The sequence below is a fragment of the Idiotropiscis lumnitzeri genome, chromosome 12 (genome assembly GCF_059441095.1).
Source record: "Idiotropiscis lumnitzeri isolate Australia: NSW breed Sydney's pygmy pipehorse chromosome 12, RoL_Ilum_1.0, whole genome shotgun sequence".
NCBI classification, from domain to species: Eukaryota; Metazoa; Chordata; class Actinopteri; order Syngnathiformes; family Syngnathidae; genus Idiotropiscis; species Idiotropiscis lumnitzeri.
The window spans coordinates 5,202,004-5,221,244 of NC_142402.1; the positions used below are offsets into that span (position 1 = coordinate 5,202,004).

At 40.3% G+C, this 19,241-nt stretch overlaps 1 protein-coding gene across 1 annotated transcript in view; it reads left to right on the plus strand.

Annotated features, from left to right (window-relative positions):
* Positions 1-5,916, plus strand: part of brinp2 (BMP/retinoic acid inducible neural specific 2) — a 194,799-nt gene extending 188,883 nt beyond the window's left edge. Inside the window, exon 9 of the mRNA XM_088311154.1 lies at positions 3,785-5,916. Within this exon, the coding sequence (XP_088167280.1) occupies positions 3,785-4,606 (822 nt within the window). The 3' untranslated portion in view covers positions 4,607-5,916. The remainder of the gene's footprint in view (positions 1-3,784) is intronic.
* The last annotated feature ends 13,325 nt before the right edge of the window (positions 5,917-19,241 follow it).

A 19,241-nucleotide genomic window follows, 5' to 3' on the forward strand; every position in this document is an offset into this window, starting at 1 on the left:
CAGATTTATGCCACAATTACGTAAGAGTAATCTCAAATACCTTAAACACAAACAGTCGATAACATTCTAACGCAGTTCTTATTGTTTTAGTAATAATTCAAAAATATAGTTTTTAAATATCTTTAATTGTTTTAACATTATTGTCCCTTTAGTTCTATGTGCTTAATTTTTTTTTTTTTTCGTTTTATTCAGCATTTTTTTAATAATCAAAAATCACCTCTCAGAGTTATCCATTTGCATCCACATCATTAGATGTCATCTTGGTAGTTGTTTTGCAAAAGCGCCACGCCATTCTATTCTAACTTATATTACGCCATATATAAAGTGCTTTGTTACAGCCCCAGCTGTTGTGAAATGCACAATATAAATAAAAAAAAGTTGTATTTTTTTTTTTTTTACCCCACCTCTGTGTTACGATTGGACAGTAAACACCCAAGCAGAATCAGCCCCAGTGTCCGACTCCTGATTGGTTAAAAATTGTGGCACAATTGTCACGACTGCATCGCAAGCGCGAATCAGCGTTTTGTATGCATAGAGGTCGCAAGCATAAAACTTATTTTGTGCGTACATTTGGAGGGTCTTTTACACGCAAAACATTTTTTCTACGCACAAAACATGTATTTGACATGATGTTCAAGTAATTGTGACATATATCCAACGCCATAATACAGGTAGATAATATCACCAAGGCCCACTGCGTGACACAGTTCTAACTGGATCCTTCTCATTAGTCAACTAAACGTTGGCAGGAACGCCCAGTTCTTGTATCCTAAGAGGAACGCCCCGACTGCAGCCGGACCCTTCTCGGACTGCGAGATACTTTGGACCGGGGCGCACAAATGAAAAAAGGAAATAACTTGCAATTGACAGGTGTCAGGATGCTAATGGTCACAGTCGCATTACGCTAATATTACACACACATGCTAGCTAAATGACTAACATGAGTAATACAGAGGCGAGTAAATTTGCCGCCAGCACACGGTCCGCTAAAGTTATGGAGTGGTATGAACTGGTCCGCGCCGTAAAAAAGGTTGGGGACCACTGCTGCACATGATACAAGTGAAAGTCCAGTCTTTTTTACATTAAGGGCTATAAATTTCACTTTTTTTGCCGCCACAGAGAGCCAGTATGGTGGTGATGGCAGCTGCATATGGGGCACACAAGAATGACGGAACACCCACAAAAAGCAACGGAGAGAAGAAAACAGCTGTGTTCATGAGACATTCATTTCTCTGGCGAGTCGCTGCGTTGAGGATGAACTTTTTTAATTTGAACTTTAAAACAAAGATAAGTGAATGATGAATAGTTCAGCTAAATTTATTTTTTCTAGAAAAATAATGTAGACCTCAAGGAGATGTTTGTTTTCATTTGATTATAAAATGTGCAGCTGACTCTGGTAGCTTCCTACAGTTTTTGTCTATTTTCTAAGACAAAACAAAAGCTGTTTAATAAACACAAGCTTAAAAGCATTTGAACCAAGTCAAGTGTTGCAGTTTTTATTTGTCAAAATTCCTTCCATTTCAAAAATACTATCCTCCAACCCCCCCCCCTTTCTTTTTTTTTTTTTTTTTTACAAATGAATATTGGCTTCAAATATCGTTTATCGGCCTCCTTGACTACAGGTTGTCCATGAAGTCTGGGTACTCGGTAAACAATACGTACTTCTTAAATCAAAACAATTGTATTGTTGTATGTTGATGAATAATATTTTCAACACAATTTCCATCATCCTTAATACATAATTTTACGTTTGGAAATAAAATGGTGAAATCCCCTATGTATCCAGTCTTTGCAGACACCCTGTGTTAATAATCAATATGAGTGTGGGTACTGAATAACGTATATCAGTCTAACACTAGACAACGCTTATATTTTACATGTGGGGCACACATCAGACAGGTGTGTCGGCTCATGCGACAGGTCGTCTATTAGCACAGACACTCATATTTAATAGCCACATAAAGTTGTGCTATTCCACACGCAAATCTTTTGCCTCGCAAGGCTAAAAGGATCAAACATGTTATATACTCGCCTGAAGGTCTCTTTAGAAAGAAAAGTCACAGAAAATTACCCCACCTATATGCCAGCAGGCTTTAATTCAAGCGACGACATCTCTGCATGCTCCCATCTGCATCCCTCCCGCTGCTGTGCATCTTAATGACCATTTAAATTGTAACTTTTGCGTTTAGTAAATAGCGTTTTATCAGCTCGCGATTATGTTGAAAATGCAATTAATCTTTCAGCCCTAACAGGGGTGAACACTGTTCTTAACAATCATTACGATTTTGGTCTTGTTTTATATAAAGTAGGTGCCAAATGATACATTTTCTATTCCACATATCCTTTTCAATGTGACGGATAAGGCAAAAGGCAGTTAACACCCTGGCCTGGTCACAAGTCAATCACAGTGCATATCTCAAGAACATAACCAATCCCACTGTCACTTAAAGTGAATTTAAAATTAATTTCATGCCGACTACACTGAAGTCAAGCAAATGTCTACACTGTCAGTAAGCGGTGCCACAGCAGTATTTTAAAAAAATTGTGCCAGTGTCCAAACAATGTCTGACCAAATACCTCACAAAAAGGAAAAGACCTGAGCTGGAAATTCACATTACCGCTTGGGGTCAAAAAGTTAACTTCAAATATTATTGAACTAAAATAAAGTACAATTTGCAGCAAAAAAAAGAGAAAAACTAAATGAAACACTCGTATACAAACAACACATTTCGATGGACATTTGGACCATGTAATGTCATTTTTTTCCCACCATGTGACCATGTGTTAAAGGTGTGTATTTTGAATGCAATATACACTATGTATTACGGAAGGAGACAGTGATGAGGATTACATTCATACAATAACATCTGCAGATGATATTAAATTGCAGAGATGGGCATTTCGTACCAGGGACTGACGGATGCTCTTTTTGTTGACGTATGACAGTGGACGAGAAGTTTTTAAAAATGGACCGACTAAGCAAGGCCGGAATTGGGTCAAGTATCACATGTATAGAATTAAAAGCAGAATGAAATCTTGTCATGTTGTTGCTTGTGCTGGCACATTAACTGATAGCTAGCTGCCAATTTGCCTCATGTGTCAACCAGAGTCTGGGAAGGGTTCGGGTACGCTGTGTAATGCTAGCTCCTTTCAACATCAGTTGGGGAAAGAAAGCGTTTGCTGAAGTTTAGAACATTGATAATACCCCATTTAATAACATGGGAACCCGCAGCTATTCGTCCAAAGCGGTTAATGTATGTACAAATGTGTTTTTATGGTTAACTTTAGCCATTGTCGCTTTTAATCATGTGTGTTTTGTAGTCTGAAAATTATGGTAAATTGATAGGAAATTAGCCATCTAATGAGCTTTAAATAACATTTAGGAATTATGAAACCTCTGCCGTAAGCCTCACGCCATGCACAGATTTATTTATTTATTCTTTGGGGGGATGAGACAGACCCCTGAAATGCAAGACCGTAAACACTTTAAAGGGACGCAGGAAGGAAGGCGATGCAGGGCAATTATTTTATGAATAAGGGCGGAGGGACGATGACGGAAGGGTGCCCAGTTCACAGATGACGAACTGGCAAAATAGTGTAAATTGCCCATTTCTGCAAAATTGGTTTTCACACCATTTCAGAAGCATGAAAGGCTACTTCTGATGGAAAGATTCTCCTCACTTTTGGTCCACACCCAAGTCTGAGAACCACTGTCTACATAAAGTTATTGTCTTTGTTTGTTGTTCTCTGTAGAAGTGAAATTAAACTCGTGTTGTTTTTATAGGTGAAGTACCTACTTCAGCAGCTTGACAGCAGAATTGAGGTCCATGCCATTTACATTAGCAATGACGTCCGTCTGGGAAGTTGGTTCAATCCTGCTTGGAGAAAGAGGATGCTGCTTACTCTCAAGAGTAATAAAAATAAGTCAAATCTCATCCACATGTTGATGGGCATGACTTTCCAGATATGCTTAACCAAGAATTCAACACTGGAACCTGTGCCAGCAATTTATGTTAACCCGTTTGGGGGGAGTCACTCGGAGAGTTGGTTCATGCCTGTGAACCAGCCTGACTTCTCCAACTGGGAGAGAACTCGACTGGACTCTGTGAGTACGGCAGAATGCTACAACTGGACATTGTCACTGGGGAACAAATGGAAGTCCTTCTTTGAAACGGTACACATCTACTTGCGAAGCCGCATCGTCACAGATGATCCTACCGTGAACGAAACTCTCTTCTATGAACCGATGGACATGGATGACCAGACATCAAACCTGGGTTACATGAAGATCAACACTCTGAAAGTTTTTGGATACAGCATGCACTTTGACCCCGAGGGCATCAAGGATTTGATACTACAGCTGGACTACCCATATACACAGGGTACACAGGATGCTGCCTTTCTTATGTTATTGGAGATGAGGGATCGCGTTAACAGGTTGGCCCCACCAGCGCCGCAGCCACTCGACTTGTTTTCTTGTCTTCTGCGTCACCGACTGAAGTTGTCAGCTGGTGAGGTGGTGCGCATTAAGGAAGCTCTTCAGATCTTCAACTCAAAGCTCCCCAATGCCTCTCCCGAACCTGAGCTGGCTCAGCTTTGCAGCTAACTATCTTAACACTCAGGTCAGGGCTGAAATATCCTGCAAAGGAGATTCAGAGACATTATTGGCATGAGCTACGCGATAAACCTTGGACCTTATCACGATCAATATTTCACAAGATTGAGCATTGGAAGTGACAAAGTCTCTTGGCTGGTTTGCCAGGGTCAATTGTATCATGAGGGTCATGCCTCCCAGGGGCCAAATATTAAGGCATGTTCTAGACCTCACTGAGAACATTGAAGCTTTGTTCAAGTGCTCTACTGAACATGCCTGGAGACTTACTTTTGCTATAACTGCCTTTCTTTTGGCAAACAACATGACAGCTGGAGGACTCATCAAAGCACCTCAGTCCTCTGTCATGCAAAGAGAAATGTTATTTAATATGTATAGAGGAACTCTTGAGGGATCAACATGAATGAACTAATCGAGAAAGATCATCCTTTTGTAACCCTATTTTCTTTGATTACGGAACAACCCAGAGAGGAGAATAGTGGATACAAATTAAATGTGCTTTGAAATGATGTTATGCTTACATTTTTGATAACCCCGACCCTGTTATGATCATTGAATATTTCTTTTTAATCCCTACCTTCTATTTTTTCTGACGTTTGAAAACGTGTATATCTGCTGAACAACTGAGAAGTCTGTTAGTGTTAGCTCTGTACTTGGTGATATGTGTTTACCAGAAGAAAAAAAAGGTGAACACATTGGCAACGCAAATAGTAACATAGCTTCGATGTTTCTTTTTTCTGTTTCTTCCTTTTAGATGAAAACTTAAGGAAATTCTGAAGTGGTTATTAAAAAAAAAAAAGAAATTTGCGGGTAAAATGCTGTAAATAATGCGCCATCTAACTTGACATGTGAATATGTGCACATTGCTTTTTAGATAACGAAGTGCAAAGACCAAAAAAATAAAAAATAAGAAAGAAATGTTTATAACAACTCATGCCTTATATGGAGTAAATGTTGTGAGAAGCACATTTAGTTTTGGTGTTTGATTTCCTGGCAGGTGATGTATTCCTTTAATGATTTTGAGTTCTCCAATAAACAAATAAAAACACATCCTTCACGTCAACTAGCTTTTCCATGTATATGCTGGTCACATTGCACCATTTGCTTTGATTCGGTGATGTTAAACTGTTTACAGTGCGCACCAGTACTTAATATGTCATGTAATTGTTCAGCAAAGGTCCTCTGGGTCCAATTAGTGATGGTCTCAGCACCTAAAGTGGTTGAAATTACTAAAAATGTCATGTTTTTGTTGTTTTTATTCTAGCCACCAAAATGACATGTCCAATATTATCTGCAAATGCTAACTTTTTTCATGGTTGCTGAACATCTATGATGGTAATTGAGAACTACAAACACAACACCTAGTAACAGTTATTATTAAATTTGTTTTAAATCCCCCCCAAAACATCGCTACTCAGCTGTCAATCTGTTTTTTATCTGCTTGCTTAACTTGAAAATCAAGTGGCATGTTTGTTTGGAATTAATTTACTTGCTTTCATCATCCACCGTTCAATTTTTTTTTTTAATTCTGAAGTGCACTCACCACTCTAATTGTACCATCCACCTAAACTAGACGGTGTAATACATCAACCCCATGATAAATTTGCCTGTCAGTTTTTATTTTTTCCCAAAACTGTTGGGAGTTCATTTTAACGCAATTATTTTTCAACATTTCCAGCAAACTGTATTGTAATAAGTGCCACCATGAACTAAATTGGTTATTGAATAGAAAGGGTTACCTGAATGACAAATTGACAACCGGGATGAAGTACAGGAAGCTGTAATGTGTGGCTGCACCTGGAATATGGGCAGCTGGGACTGCTGGGAATTTCCCTCTCATCATCTCCCTCGTGTTTCCAGACATTATCCCAAAACATTTTCTCTGTTTAGTCCTCCATCTGCCAGGTTTATCTGAGCCAACTACACTCAGTTTTACCTCCTTTAAATATCAGTATTTTCATTTCCATTACACCATATTATCCACCCCCTAACAGTCACTTATCTCATTGGTCCTTGGTAAACCATCTGGAATGTTGCATCTCCATCTGTTGGCGCTGCTCCATCACCCACAGCCCAGGGGGATTTCTTTTTCAAGTTATGGAGCTGAGTTAATAACGTAACAAAATGGCATTGATGTCTTATTGCCAAAAAAATCCTCTTGTTATATTATTACAATAAATGTTATTACTTGCACTTGTGTGATTTTGCTCTTCTTTATGATTTATTATAAAGTTAATTTTGAATGTGCATTATGTGTTTCTATGCTGGATAATAGTTATCTGTGTCGTACTTATTTTTTTATAAATTGTTCAGTTCCTTTCAAATTTATTTACAACAACGGTACACAGCAAAAATTATCTGACGGTATTTTCTAGGACTAGAACCAACTACATCAATAAAAACACACTAACTCCACGTGAGCAAACCCACCAGCAAGGAGAAAAACATTCTCTGTTCTTGAAAAGAACATAGTCTCAGGGCTCTCTATTGGGATACAGTGCAGCTGTACTCAAGCGTAAAAACTGGCATATCCTGAAATTCATGCCGACGCAAGCCTCAACCCGCTTGTTCAGGAATTTGGGTCATCTCTCTGCGCCATGCTGGGCATTCTGGCACAGCGAGGGAGCTTCCTTTGACATGTGCCTGGCTCTTCTGACAATTTGGTGGCACAGGGTCGCCAGAACTTTATTTTACAAATTTAATTTGATCCGCAACATAGGCAGACAGATTCTGTGCTCCTCGGACAACCGTGGTGGTTGTCATTGTATATCATGCAGAAATATGACAATTGTATATATCATACTCTTTGAATCATTGTAAAAAGCAATAAATTAATATCATTGTGGTTCTTGTTATTGATTTAAAATCCCCCCCCTGGCCACAGCACAGCTAAGGACACAAAACGATAGGGATAAAAGGTGGTCTCTAACTGCCCGCTTCCCAGATCTGTGAGCTCACTGGGGAACTTCATCAGCGACATCATCAGCCCATGAAGGTCTACTCACAGTCCCTTATAAACACACTTGGTCTGATCTTTTTTTTTTTTCCGCTATGTCAAGGACTGTTCCCCCCTCCAGCGCCAATTTGAAAAGAGAATTAGAAGAGTTGCTTCGATTGGCAGTAAATCAAGTCGACTGTGTTGTCTTTGTTCATTTTTTGCCTCACACTGTCACAGCAGCTGAAGGAGGGAGTTTGGCCATTTGCAGTGCTCACGTCTGATATAAAAAAAAAAAAAAAGATCTAGGCAAATGTGCATTTGGAGGACACAGCAAAACTGCATTGTATTCAGGTTGGAATAAAAACCGGTAATGGCACAATTGTACTAAAGCCCGGTCCACTGGCCTTATTCATTTATTCCACAGTAAATCCTCACTATGTGCATGCCCTCAGTGTCTCGTGCTGAATATTTACAGTGTCAGATGTGAATGTGTGATAAATTTTTAATTTAGTAGGCAAGTCTCCTGCAGGGCTGGGCCTAACTAGCCGGACAACCGCAGAGAGAGGGAGCAGCCGCACCTGGTCCCACACCGACAACCCATCAAGACTTCTTCTCATCGCCAGTTTTGCCTCTAAACAGGAGGTGCCATGTCTCCAGGGTAACAGGGAAACCCATGCCCACGCAAGAGGAGGGGGGGGAACCATGGCTAGGTTCAAAGGTCAGAAGAAAGATGGGGAGCCAGGCAGGAAGAGTAGGACATCACATGCCACATACTCTGGATGTAAATCATTGTCTCCATGATTGCTTTCGGCGACTTTCCTGCTGCCTACCCTCTTGACTACAATGACCAACTGCATGATGCCCCCTCCATGGTCGCTGATCTATTAACCTGGCCCCAGCTGACCTGACAGCCCCTACCCCTCTGGATCACAATGAAGTTGTTCTCACAGCTGCATGCTGGTAAGCCACCTCTGTTCCTTCCCCACAAGGGGCCAAAGTGGGAATCAAGGCAAAAGTAATAATAGTGAGGCTACTTTCATTTTCAAACCGAGCCCAAGATTATCCAGATGTCAGAATCAGAGTGATTGAGAAGGACAAGGACAAAAACCAGGGCTTTTCATGTCCTCAATGAAACATGTTAAAAGCCAAATGATTTCCAACATCCTTTTTTTCTAAAGCGTGTGTAGAAAGGGCCGCTCAGAGACTGCGATCCCGGCTCTTTTAAGAAGGCGGAGCTTAGCGCTCCAACTCACGTAGCGTGTGCGTGCGTGTATAGGAAGGAGGAAGGAGAGACGGTGGCGAGAATCGTGTCAGTTCTGTCTATCGAGCTAAGTTTATTCGAGTTGTAGTCCACATTTATCCTGCTTCGAGTTGTGCGCGAGACGAGTAAGTTACAGCATTAATAACAGCTGTTCGTTTGGCTGTACTAATACACGTTTCACTGCTAATCGGTAACATGCAATGTTCACAAGCGCATTGAATCGAGAGCAATTGCCGCGACTTCTTTTCGTGTCTGAGTCACGTATGTTTGTGTTGTGATATTTGCATTAGTCAGTCATTGATACTTTATTATTTTCTTTGTAGAACCACACAAATATTTCATTTGAATTTGAAGCATCAAGACGTGCGTATTGCGACTTCAACTTTATTAAAGACCAGAAAACACAAGATCCTATCGTCGTTATTGGAGCTCTAACCGGACTCACAACAGTGATTTGCATACTCCTCCCAGCACTAGCATTCACATATTTTTCAGCGTGGCCTGGATCTCCTTTATCATAATGACATTAAAAGTCTGTCCCTCACCATCCGTCTTTTGAATACTGAAGTGTAAAACACTCTCGACCAAAACCCTTTCATCCATTTTCCTCTCTCAGTACACAAGGTGGTGGTACTCTTGGATATTCACACCCAAATACACGCAAGTTGAGAATGTTTTCCAGGGTGCAAAAGAAACAACCAGATCCAGCATTTGATACAATTGATCATAATATACTTAACTGAAATGGTTCAAATCCCATTAAGAGGAAAGGAGTCATTTGCTTGTCTTTGTGTGCCCTGCGATTGGCTGGAAACCCGTTCAGGGTATACCCCGCCTACTGCATGAAGACGGCTGGGATCGGTTCCAGCACGCCCACGACCCTCATGAGGATAAGTGGCTCGGACAATGGATGGAGTTACTTTGTGACCATTGGAAGTTTTGAATCTTATCAAATGGCCATGACATTTGGATCCCTCAAGGGTCAGTACTTGGACCCCTTCTGTTCTATAAGTTTTATCAACAATGCCCTTGTTTGTAGTTCACACTTTATAACAGAAAAGATTAAACAGGATAATGACACAGCTAATAGCAACAATTAGCTTCAGGCCATTAAAACTAAAAGGCGTTAGCACAACAAATTTAGCGCCTTACTATCCAGCTTACGTCTTCATGTCACAGGGTTGCCTCCCAAGTCCCATCCATTGTCTGGCAGACCGACACCGCTTGCAGCTTCACTGTGAGAGTGAATGGGCGTCGATTTCAAATAGACACTAATTCTGGTATGGTGCACATCGCGGAGCGGCATGTGCTTTTAGTTGGGGCTGCTTCGGGAGTGTGAAAGTTCAGTGAACAAGGTCCAGGGAGGAGGCTGACTACACAGCCAAGTGAGGCCGCATTGGAACATAACATTGAGTGGCATACGTGTAGCTCGAAGCTGTTATGTTCCAAAATATAAAATGACATCCAAATAAATGTGCATGTCTACTCATTCTCACTTCAGTCTCTGTAAATATCCCGACTGGTGTTTATGCCGTGCGTCTTACCGTGATCAGAAAAGAAGCAGTGTATGCGCCCTCCCAGCATACATCTATGTACCTCTGCCAACTTCCACAGTTCCTCATGCTCATAAATCAGCCACAAAGAGCATAATCCTTTTGATATGTTGGAGTGGTCATAGGTAGGGATGTCCACATGAATTTTGGTGCCAATTGTGGACGTTATAAACAATGAACGTACAATGATTTCCAATAGAGAGTTTGTAATCAGTCCCTTCAGCGAAACATGGAAAGAGTGGATTGGGGCGTGGCCATATTCCTCATTAAAGTAGGCGTTTTTCAAGTTGACACATATTTGCTATATTTCTCCAAAATGAATAGCTGAAAAAGAAAATAACTAATTTTGGTGCCCTGATCAAAAAATATATAAACTGAGCTTGTTAGTGAAAAATGGACCACCTCGGATCTCCACCTCCTTCAAGTGTTTTATTTGCAAATGCTTGAAAGTGTGAACTTGTGTGAAGCGCATTGAGTTGCCTACTGTATGAAATGTGCTGCATAAATAAAATTGCCTTGCCTCCTCACTTATAAGGCGCTCCACAAATCAGCCCCCACTTTGACCTCCTGCAGGAATCCACTTTCTGCAATTTCTGCTCAACCTCTGCTGCTCTCCCCACCGTCCCAACCTTTCGTCTCTGCAGCACGGGTGCCCGAACCTTCAGCTTTTCAATACCCGGACTATGTGACTCCCCCACGTACACATAATAATGACAGACGGAGTGGGCGGCATGGCACTTGTGACCATGTTGAAGAAACCTTGAGCAAGATAATAAACACCCAGTTGCTCCCGATGTTATGTCATCAGTAGGTAGATGAAGTAATAGTGTGAAGCGCTTTGAGTAAAGAAGGTAGAGAAGCGCTATACAAGTGACAACCATTTTACAGCCGTGTGATCAGTGATGGGCATTTCGTCCCAGGGATGAAAAGGTGTGTCCCGTTTTTGGGATGAAGAATGAAAAGTTTTTAAAAATGGACGGACTAAGCAAGGCCGGAAGAGGGTTTTCGTCCATCCCTTTAATTGTCCCTTACCGGGTCAAGTACTGCAGAATGAAATCTTGTAATGCTGTTGCATGTGCTGACATGATGGTTCGAGAGCGAGAGAGAGACTACAGTAAAACAACCTAAACAAAACTCAGCTGTTCAAATTTGCATACTCACTCTCGAACCATCCACCTTTTTTTTGTTTGCTGTTTTTTTCATGCATTATCAATACTTTAATTGATGTTTTATGTGCATTTTAACCCGTACTTTGAAAAGTGACATTGGGTGCCATGAAAGGCGCCTCTAAATAAAACTAGTTATGGTTATGATTATTGTTCATACTTGTTCTATGGTGTACTTTAAATTGTTCAAGCTCCAAAATTGTTGTTATTCGGCATCATAACCATATCATAGATCTGTGTCTAGTAGTTGTGGTCACTAAACAGCCCCCCTGTTATATGGTTGTTCAATTTATTTTATGCTTATTGGAAAATTCCTTGATCTTGCTGATGTTTATTTTTTATATCCAATCTTATTAACTCTTTTTGCAAAGCATATGACAGTTTCACTCTTATTTAGCAGAATGATCCTCTCCTTTACTCAATGCGGGATGAGAGCTGTGAGTCATTCCAAAATAGCCTAAGCTGGGAAACTAATTACTAAGTATTTCTGTGATTAACAAGTGATCTACTAAATTAGGCAGAAAAAAACAACATATGTAAAAAGCTCCCCAGTAAAAAAAAAAAAAAACTTTTTTTTTTTCATTTAACTTAAATTTTACATGCATAGTTTCAATGTATTGTATAAACACAGTATTTTCTTTTCTTTGTTTTAATGACAAGAATTTCCTGGGCTTTTACTGAGCAAACAAAAACTTGGCATATTATATTTAGCTGCCACTTGAATTTCTGGAAGAATATTGAGGAATGCAGTGAGAAATGTAGCAAGTGACAGAGACAGGAACATGGAGAGCGCCGTTTTGGCCTACATGGGCAACTTCTTTTTCATAATGAGTTGGGAAAGAAGCCATTCCGTGTTGGTTTAATAAACAGTTATTCATCTTCAGCCCTGCACTTTTAAAAGAGGAGTGGGTTTGCCCTTGGGCTAATCTTCTCGCCCGTGGAAGTCAGCCAATCCATCAGTGCACTATTTAGATTGCCTACCTCTAAGTTTGTGGACCTCCCAAAGAATTGAGAGGATAGAAGGTGCAAATGAGGGGGTGACTTAGATGTGGACGGATGGAAAAAAGAAAGATGCAGGAAGATAACGTTGCTAGAGTGGGAGGGAGGGATTAGATGAGAAGGGTTGGGCCCACTTGACATGCAGTGATTTATGATGTTAAGAAAGTCTTCCTGTTTGAATTAATGAGGTGGAATTGGTGAAATTGACTGGCGCGTGTGAGGGCACTGCGGAAATATCATTGAAATATTGGAATCAAATCAAATTACATGATTACAAATGCATGTGACTTTCAATTGTTATGAAAGTTCTTTTTCTTCTGTTGAGTGCCCCAGGTGTACTGATAGTCAGAAATTCGGCTATGCCGATGACCTAGCAATAGCCACGCAAGCTGCCAGATTTGAAGTGTTGGAGGAGACGCTGACACGTGATGTGGACGCAATGCACTCCTACTTTCAGAGGTGGTACCTGAAAATGAATCAAACGAAGACTGTGACTTCCGTCTTCCACCTAAACAACCGCCAGGCGAGGCGTGGTCTGGACGTGAAACTGAATGGGAGTTCTCTTCCTACAGACGCGCACCCAAAATACTTGGGCGTGACACTAGCTAGGTCTCTAACCTATAAAGAACATTTGAGAGGCACAGCCGCAAAACTGAGAAAGCGAAATGGCCTTATTGGGAAATTAGCAGGGACAACTTGGGGTGCCTCCCAGGCAGTGCTCAGAACTTCTGCAATAGCCCTGTGCTACGGCGCAGCTGAGTATTGCGCATCTGTTTGGGGGCGGAGTGCACACGTCAATAAAGTGGACGTCCAGCTGAACCAAGCAATGCGCATCATCAGCGGATCTCTAAGGTCCACACCGCTTCGTTGCCCGTCATGTCATCCATACCACCTCCCTCCCTCCGACGCGAACAGGCAACGCAAAGGCAACACCAACGCATCCGAATAACGGAAGCTGATACACCACTCCGGAAAGTAATAAAGGACGCCCCCCTAACGAATAGGCTGTCCTCAAGAAGACCCTTCTACCGTAGCGAAAAGCTAGACTTCTCAATCAACGAAGCCTGGAGGTCAGAGTGGTTAAACTCTGACACGCGAGGGAGACACTTAGTCGCTGACCCCAACCTCGAACTCCCAGGTTTCTCCTCCCTGACCAGGAAGCAGTGGACTTACTGCAATAGAACCAGGTCAGGTCACGGCCGCACCGCTGCAAACCTCCACAGATGGGGATATCTCAACAGCCCCCTTTGCCCACGATGCCACAATCACCCGCAGGATATGGACCACCTTGTCCTACACTGTCCGATAACATCAATAGCTGGAGGATATGCCACCATTCATGAAGCGGGCACAGAATACAAGGAATGGATTGAGGAGCTACAAATAGAGGTGTAGCCATACGAAACTACTACTGATAGTCACATCACGGGACCTTACCAACACTGATTGAAGTTCTCCCCAGCTCCTCCCAAACCTTTTACCTGACCCGGCACAGCAGTAATGCAGCACAACAGCAGTCTGACTTTGTTGTTCTTGAGTAGACATTGTTCTACTAATAAACAAGTTATTTTCGCTGTTAGTCGATGAGGCGTAACATATCGGGGATTCATCCAAAATAATTTAATCCTTGAGAGTTAGGCCATAATATACTAGAGGTTTATATGTAGAAGAACAAGCAAAAATTTGTCCGCTCATGGCATCACATGTGGACGCTGATTCACTCAGTTGATGCACCAGTATTGCATCTGCCAAATCGCCATAGTTCATTTTGCATGTTCTTATTGAAATCATTATCAAAGGCTGGTTTTGCATTTTATTCAAAAATACCCTGCTGAAAACTGGCATTCACAACAATAATAACTAACTAAATATATGTATATATAAAATGATTTTTTTTTTTTTATATTTTTTGCTGCGTTGGTTTTATTTGGGAAAATGTCTCCATGCTGAAACAGCAACTCTTAAAACCCTGTTTTAAGAGAGAATGTTGATAATTGAACTTTTACTCAAAAATATTTGTGCTGTCTATGTGCAGTTAGACAGCCAGTAAATTAATAAAGAAAACTCTGTAAACAAGCAATACAACAATACCTGCTTTTGTGGAGTTCTCTTCTGCTTGAGACAATGCAAGTGCAGATAGACAGTTGATAGAGTGGTTCAAAGGGATTGCAAACAAGGTACTCAGAAAATAAAAAAAATATCAAAGTGTATAACAAGGATCACAAACACATCCAAGGGTGTGAGAGTAAAATCAACATGACAAGAGAACTGGCATGGACAATGACACGACATGAACTGAAGAGAAACAAGGAACAAAATACAAACAAATTGACGAAACAACAAGGAACACCTGGACAAGACACAAGGTGTTGGAGTGAGATGATTGGCTAACATTCGGGAGTGGGACGACAAGCACAGGTGGCCACAATCAGCTTTAACAAGAGACACAGCAAAGGAACACAAGGAAAAAACATGAAACTACATTCTAAACCAAAATCAACAAACAGACCATGACAGTATGTGAACAATATTCGCTGGTTCTCTGCTCTCACTTTGTCAGTGTACTGCAAATGTATACAGTGCAGAAATTAAGTTACATCTTGAGTTGTGTTTGCAGTTTTTATTTTCAAATTGGCCTCATATAAGGAAATAAAAAAGTTTATTTGGCACATGTGGTTGACGGAGCGGGAGAGAAAAATGCTACAAAAAACACTTGCAAGCACCTAGAGCAGGGGTGGGCAAACTTTTTGATTGGCGGGCCACAATGGGTTCTAAAATTTGACAGAGGAGCCAGACCAGGAGCAGATAGATGAAGTGTTTTGGTAACCTCACCTCAACTGAGAAAATTTTATTTTAAATGAAAGTGAACAAAATCATGACAACAAAATATATGTTTTTGAAACAACACAGTATTTAGAAAATAAAACATTAACAAGGTTTATTAATTTGACTTTTTTTCAAGTTTGGCGGGCCAGATTAAAACGTTTAACGGGCCGCATGTGGCCCCCGGGCGGTAGTTTGCCCACACCTGACCTAGAGTAATCATCGTCAAACGAACATTGCTCTCGGCCGAAGTCACCCTTATGTGGATTTTCTCAGGTATGCAACTTCTTTACAGTGATATTAATGTACCATACTAACATAACATTACTTTTGTGGGTTGAGGCTCTGACAAACTGATAATGAGTAAAACTAGGTGGTACTGTAGATAGTTACCATGTATTTGACAACCTGTCAATTGGAAATGTGGCGTCCAGCTTTCATGATGCCCACTTGATAACCCTCCATATTCCTCATTACTGACCAGGGAAAATTGCCCCAACTCAGAGTGAGAATATCTCTGAGCTATCAAAACATATTCTTACCATGGCGTCCGCATGAAGTGGTCTATGCGTGGTGTAAATCGTGAGTTATTGCAGCTCCGAGCAACCTTGGGCTCATTAGGTGGTAATATGAATGTTTCATTCTCATACTTTCAGAGTATTAATCTGTGACGTAATTCTTCTCTCTAAAAGACAAGATAGTGTTCCGTCTGAAAGAGAATACAGTGCATGTGCTCTAAATCCTTGGGCCCTGTAAGATTTTGTCATACCATGTGTGTATCTCCAATTTCAGTCTATTCTGTTCTAGTAGTGGGTGGAGTCCCTGGGCTGTATCACGTACAATGAGCCAGATGCACCTGTCTCTAATCTGTGCTCATGTAAAAACCAGTATATCCTAAATGTTGTGCCAACGCAAGCGTCATTACGCTTTTCTGGTTCATCTTTTTACGCCATGCTAGGTGTTTCCTTTGAAATGCAGCCGGCAGACCTGGCAATTTTGGTGGCTGAAAGTAGACTAAACTTTACACCTACTAGAACCATGTCTAAGGTAATGAAATGTGATTTTGGTGAATTTGATTGATGTGCAAACGGATTGATTCTGAACTCCGCTGACATGTATGGTGGGTGTCATCGTATTTCATTCCTAAATATGTCAACAGCATTCAACCCTCTAACTCCGCCCACTGGCCATGGCACACACACGCACAACATACACATTCTTTTATATATATATGTATGTGTGTGTGTTTGTATGTATGTATGTATGTAAAACAATATCCATTCCATTGCCACCATGATGTAAATGCAACTTAAATACATGAACTCCTTTTAAGACGTGTGGCCCTCAACGACAAGCTGTATTTATCATCAGTGTTAGAGCCTCGCTTCAAGGCCTTTCCTTTCTTGTCCGATGTTGCCCGGAATGACACATTCAACAGACTGATGGCTGAAGCTGCTAGCGGGGAGCAAGTAGAGGCAGACAAGTACAAAAGTTTAAATAATTGATTTATCTTGAGCCCGAGCTGTTCTTGTACACAGCAACATTTGAATGTAAATTAGAACCCACTTTTTTTTCTTTATATGGGCAGCAATACTTAACAGGTGACTTCCTCCGAGAGTACCTAATTGTTTTTTCTCTGGATGTTTTCATCGTTAAACGGGAAGAATGTGTTTTTCATCTAGCTGTGAAATTGCCGCCTGTACCACAGAGAGAAAGTCTCCTTGAGCGTGTTGAGGAGGAGTCTTGCCCCTCAAAAGAAGTTCCTACACGCAATATAATTCTGCATCACTCTATACTCTTGCCGACAAGGCAAAGGAAAGAGGAAAAAGATACAGGTAAGTAACACATGTACTACTTTCTGAAAATCCACTGGAGGTACATGCGATCCCATTTTGGCTCGTCCCGTCCGAAAGAAGGTTCTCAACTGCTGGTGATGTCGTTAGAGCAAAAAGCTGATGTCTTACTTTGCAGCATGTAGATCAACTACTTTTCTTGCAAAACAAATCTAAGATAACTCAACTTTAGCGATTTAAGTTTCATGGGCGGTTTTGTGTTTCTTGTTTCAAGTTTTCATTACATGTTCCAAAACTATAATTGTTATCATTCTATATCCATATGCAATAGCCAAGCCTAACTTAAACACTCTGAAAATGCTTCAAAAGCAAAATAGCGTGCCCTGTGGTTGGAATTGATTTGAATTAGTTGTTTTGATTAAGTTAGATAAAACATAATTTTAATGTAACGGCATTGGCTTCAATTTTTAATCTAAATATGAATATTTTTACTAATGCACCTAGTTGCAGCCATAGGTTTGTTTCTCCTAATTGAAGCATTGTTTCTTCTAAGAATGCCTAGCCTACGAAAGTAAAATTTGAACTTTGACATTTTTAATTGAATGTAAAATCAGTCAGTTAATCGTTTAATTGAGTAATATATATATATATATATATATATATATATATATATATATACTATAAGGGCACCTGTATATAAGCCGCAGCAACTCTTTTTGGGGGAAACAACAACAATGATATAAAAAACGATATACAAGTTGCACCAGGCTATAAGCTACACTTTTCTATTTTGAAAGAAATTAGTTGTTTACTGCATGTACAGAACGATTTTGTGCTGTGAATGCACATATAGGTACATAAACCTTCTTAAAACAGTGCCCTTTAACACGGCAACAACTTTGCTAATTAAAACAGAACAGACCCAAGAGAAAAAAAAAATTTGAGAATTATTAGCGTATTTTCTGAACTATAAAGCGCCCTTACTGGTGGGAAAAAAAATCAACAGAAAAGCCGCACCGTTGTATTAGCCGCATTGTTCAAAATCTAGGAAAAAGGTAGCGGCTTATTGTCCAGAAAATACGGTAATTGATTTTCACGTTGGAGGTACCCTTCAGTGTCTCAAGACATTGATTCAGATGCTTCATTAATGCATTTTTTTCATTGAATCGAAATGTATTCAAATACATTCTTGTGTATAAAGAGGGAAGACAGAGAGAGGAAACAAAAAGAGGGAGACAGGGTGAAGTGAAGAAAAACAAGCCATGTGTGAAAGCATATTCAACAATCGGAGCTGCATTTTTTTTTTTTTATTCAAAGTGTGAAAAGACAGCAGAGGGGAGAAAAGCAGAATATGGGAGTGATTCTTTGACAGCAAAGAAAGCATCAGCGAGCTCCACTGAGGTCAGAAATGTAACCCTGCATCGAAAGTCACCACTTGAATGTTCCACGGGGCTCTTTGTGTAACCACAAGCCTTATAACAAAGAAAACCATGATGTATAAGAGGAATAAATTCAAACTGCAACAAAGAAAGTCAGACTATAGCTAAGTGATAAAAAAGTGGAAAATGGCCTTTTATAAATGCAATTGTGTATGTAATGAATCATATTTTCGTGCAGGTAATCATTTTTTAACATTTCTTTTGTCCCGAGATCAATATTGCTTTTTGATTTACAGTTAACTGCACCAGACTGTCTTGACTGATAATCCCAACAATAAATCATATTCAGTAGACCTATTAATAATGTAAAGTGATGTATTTAAAATACTCTATTTTGGGAAAGATTAGCGCGATGAAGGCTGAAGCAACGTTGGCAAAACAACCCCGAGGGTCCAGTTGTATTTGAGTCTCTCATTAGTGTTAATCAAACTTGTCAGTATTTTACTGTAACACTCCTACTGGTCTCTGTGACCACTTTGGGATATCACCTCCTAAACTTTATTAGATACACGTGTAATTTTTTAACAAGTTGTATTGTAAAAGTGGTGAAACCTGGTAGGAACTTCATTATTTATGTCGAGATAATACGGGTCTCTCGTATAGTTGTAATTCCAAGAGCAGACTCATAAACCTGCATGACGTAACTTTCTCGAATTG